The sequence below is a fragment of the Nanorana parkeri genome, unplaced genomic scaffold (genome assembly GCF_000935625.1).
Source record: "Nanorana parkeri isolate BGI_ZX_2015 unplaced genomic scaffold, ASM93562v1 scaffold3724, whole genome shotgun sequence".
In the NCBI taxonomy this organism is placed as follows: Eukaryota; Metazoa; Chordata; class Amphibia; order Anura; family Dicroglossidae; genus Nanorana; species Nanorana parkeri.
The window spans coordinates 7,669-10,627 of NW_017309992.1; the positions used below are offsets into that span (position 1 = coordinate 7,669).

At 50.9% G+C, this 2,959-nt stretch overlaps 1 protein-coding gene across 1 annotated transcript in view; it reads right to left on the minus strand.

Annotated features, from left to right (window-relative positions):
- The window catches only part of LOC108803431 (poly [ADP-ribose] polymerase 14-like), a 27,343-nt gene that overhangs the window by 4,971 nt on the left and 19,413 nt on the right, over window positions 1-2,959 (minus strand). The window contains exon 12 of the mRNA XM_018575273.1: window positions 36-194. Within this exon, the coding sequence (XP_018430775.1) occupies window positions 36-194 (159 nt within the window). The remainder of the gene's footprint in view (window positions 1-35; window positions 195-2,959) is intronic.

Consider the following 2,959-nt stretch of genomic DNA (forward strand, 5'->3'; position numbering starts at 1 on the left):
ATGCCCCCCCCCGACCTCTGTATTATGTTACACACCTGATTCCATGGCAGTCAGTGCAATCGATTTGTGTTTGTGCCGCTCGCAGTCCTGCAGAACCTTTATCACGCTCTGTTTTAGCTCATTTGGTTTAGAAGTGTCAGAGATGAAGATCGTCTTCAATGAAGTTCCACCGACGTCCTGGAGTTTGCTGGTTTCTGTCCGGGAGGAAATAAGAAGACACAATGGAGGACAAATTTAGTGTTGAGGCAGAAGAGGAGCTGAGTGGGCAGAGGTGGTGCTAAGTGGGAAAAGGTACGGCCGAGTGAGCAGAGGTGGGGCCGAGTGAGCAGAGGCGGGGCTGAGTGGGAAGAAGTAGGGCTGAGTGGGCAGAGGTGGGGCCGAGTGAGCAGAGGCGGGGCTGAGTGGGAAGAAGTAGGGCTGAGTGGGCAGAGGTGGTGCTAAGTGGGAAAAGGTGCGGCCGAGTGAGCAGAGGCAGGGCTGAGTGGGAAGAAGTAGGGCTGAGTAGGCAGAGGTAGGATTGAATGGGCAGAGTAGGGGCTAAGTGGGCAGAGGTGTGGCTGAGTGGGAAGAAGTAGGGCTGAGTAGGCAGAGGTAGGATTGAATGGGCAGAGTAGGGGCTAAGTGGGCAGAGGTGTGGCTGAGTGGGAAGAAGTAGGGCTGAGTGGGCAGAGGTGGGGCTGAGTAGGCAGAGAAGGGGCTGAGTAGGCAGAGAAGGGGCTGAGTAGGCAGAGAAGGGGTTGGGTGGACAGAGGTGTGGGTTGGCCAGCAGAGGAGGGACTGAGCAAACAGAGGTGGCGCTGAGTGGGCAGAGGCGGGATGAGCAGATAGAGGCAGAGGTGAGGCTGAGTGGGCGGAGGTGAGGCTGAGTGGGCAGAGGTGGGGCTGAGAGGACAGAGGTGGGGCTGAGAGGACAGAGGTGGGGCTGAGTGGGCAAAAGTGAGGCTTAGCATGTTGATGAGAGGGGGAAGGGACCAGGGATGGCAAAAGATAAGCAGATTAAACTTCACCTTCAGTGCCCGTTCACACCTACATGTTGGGTTAATCGCGCGGTCTGATTAATGCGTGCTATTGTGCAAGGCCCCTATCATGTGTTACAGTGGATGGTGCGTTGCAATGCTATTTATTGGAATAGTACCCCAAAACACCACCTGTCCGCAATGTGCAGCACCTCAATACTGTGCGTTGCATTGCCATGGTAGGTTGTGCCACACAGGTCCAGGCAGGAGGAGGCTAAGGGGAGTGCAGCCCATCTATTGCCCCGTTGCTGCATTTGTATTATATCAAGGGGCATATGGGGGTCATTGACTGTGGACATCATATCTGGAAGAGGTCTCATGGAGCACTAAGAGGTGCGTGTTTCATGTCTGATTTCTCCGGCACCTCCTTATCCACGCCCCGGGGAAATTGGGACTTGGGGAACGTGCTGGGAATGAAATGAAAAGGTTTTTTTTATAACTCGTAGCCTTCTCCTGAGGAAGCCATTGTGACAGTGAAACGAGTCGAGAGACAACGAGCTACCTCCCCAAATGGAACATTACAAATATAACTTTTAAGGGTATTTCACAAAGCTGCCGGAGGATCGAGCTGTACCTCCGGCTGATCCTTCAGCTCGCTTCGGCCGCCTCTGCCCTTCGGTTCAGCCGAACCGAAGGGCTGCTGTAATGGCTATTCACAATAGCCCGTACAGCAGCCGAAGGTAGCCGAGCCGAAGGCATATGCTGACAGCCGAAGTAGGGCGAACAGCCTGCCAAAGTCCGGCCTTTTGCCCCTGCAAATGACAGCTGGGCGGAGCTAGCCGTGATCCCACGGCTGGCTCCGCCCAGTTGTAACGACAGATCAGCGTCCCCAAATGACCTGGGGAAGCTGAACTGTTATTAAACAATAACAACTGGGCGGAGCCGGCCGTGACATCGTGGCCGGTTCTGCCCAGTTGTTACTCATTGGCCGGGACCTGCTAGAAGACTCTAGCAGGTGCTGGCCAATAGGAAACAGTTGGGCGGAGCTAGCTGTCACTGCTAGCTCCACCCAAATTTTTTTTGTTAAATATTTTTCTTTTTTAAAATATTTATTTTTACAATTTTACTATTTATTTACATTCGGCTATTCACTCACCGCCGTTCGGCCACTATGAGATGTTGGATCGGCTGAGTCTAAGTCATTCTGCGCTTCTGCTGAAGGCAGCCCATGTACGGCTCAAACCAGCCGTGCAAGCCAGAAGTGAATAGCCGAACAGCGTTTGGCTCACTTCACTTCGGCTGGGGTATTCACTCGGCTGCCTTCGGCAACTTTGTGAATAACCCCCTTTGTGCTGGAAAGGAAAGATATAATTCCAACAAAGGAGTTCTGGGAAGCTGAGGCTGCGTGGTTGTGTCATGAAGGAGGTGATAACTTGTAACCAATAAACTGATACTGAATTGCCTGATACTTTAACCACTTGCCGACCGCCCGTTGTAAAAAAACGGACGGACGGCACTGCAGCATTGGCGGGTCTCCGGATGGCATTTTTTTTCTGCTCGCGCGCGCCCCCTAGCGGGCGCGCAAGGGCAGAAAAGACCCGACCAATACAAACACCCGGTACCGGGTGTTTCACATATAGACGATCGGCGGCTCCATAGCTCGCCGATCGTCTATATGTGCTTGTTTTTTCGTTGTTATCCCCCTATATAATAGCAATAACAAGTGCAAAAATATATACATATAAATAAAAAATAAAATAAAAATAAAAGTCACATATAAAAAAAGTTTAAACCCCCCCCCAAAATGTTATCAAAAATGGCCGGGATGGGAAGGGGGTCTAACACCGCGGATGTCAACTTGTTAAAGCTTGGAATACAAATGTTTGTGTGTTTTAGCTCCGAGGTGCCTATAAAGTCCCACCAAATTGCTTTGTTCCCCTTCATTATTTTCGATATATACAGTTATATTTATATATTATATTATATTTATATATGTTTTTTGC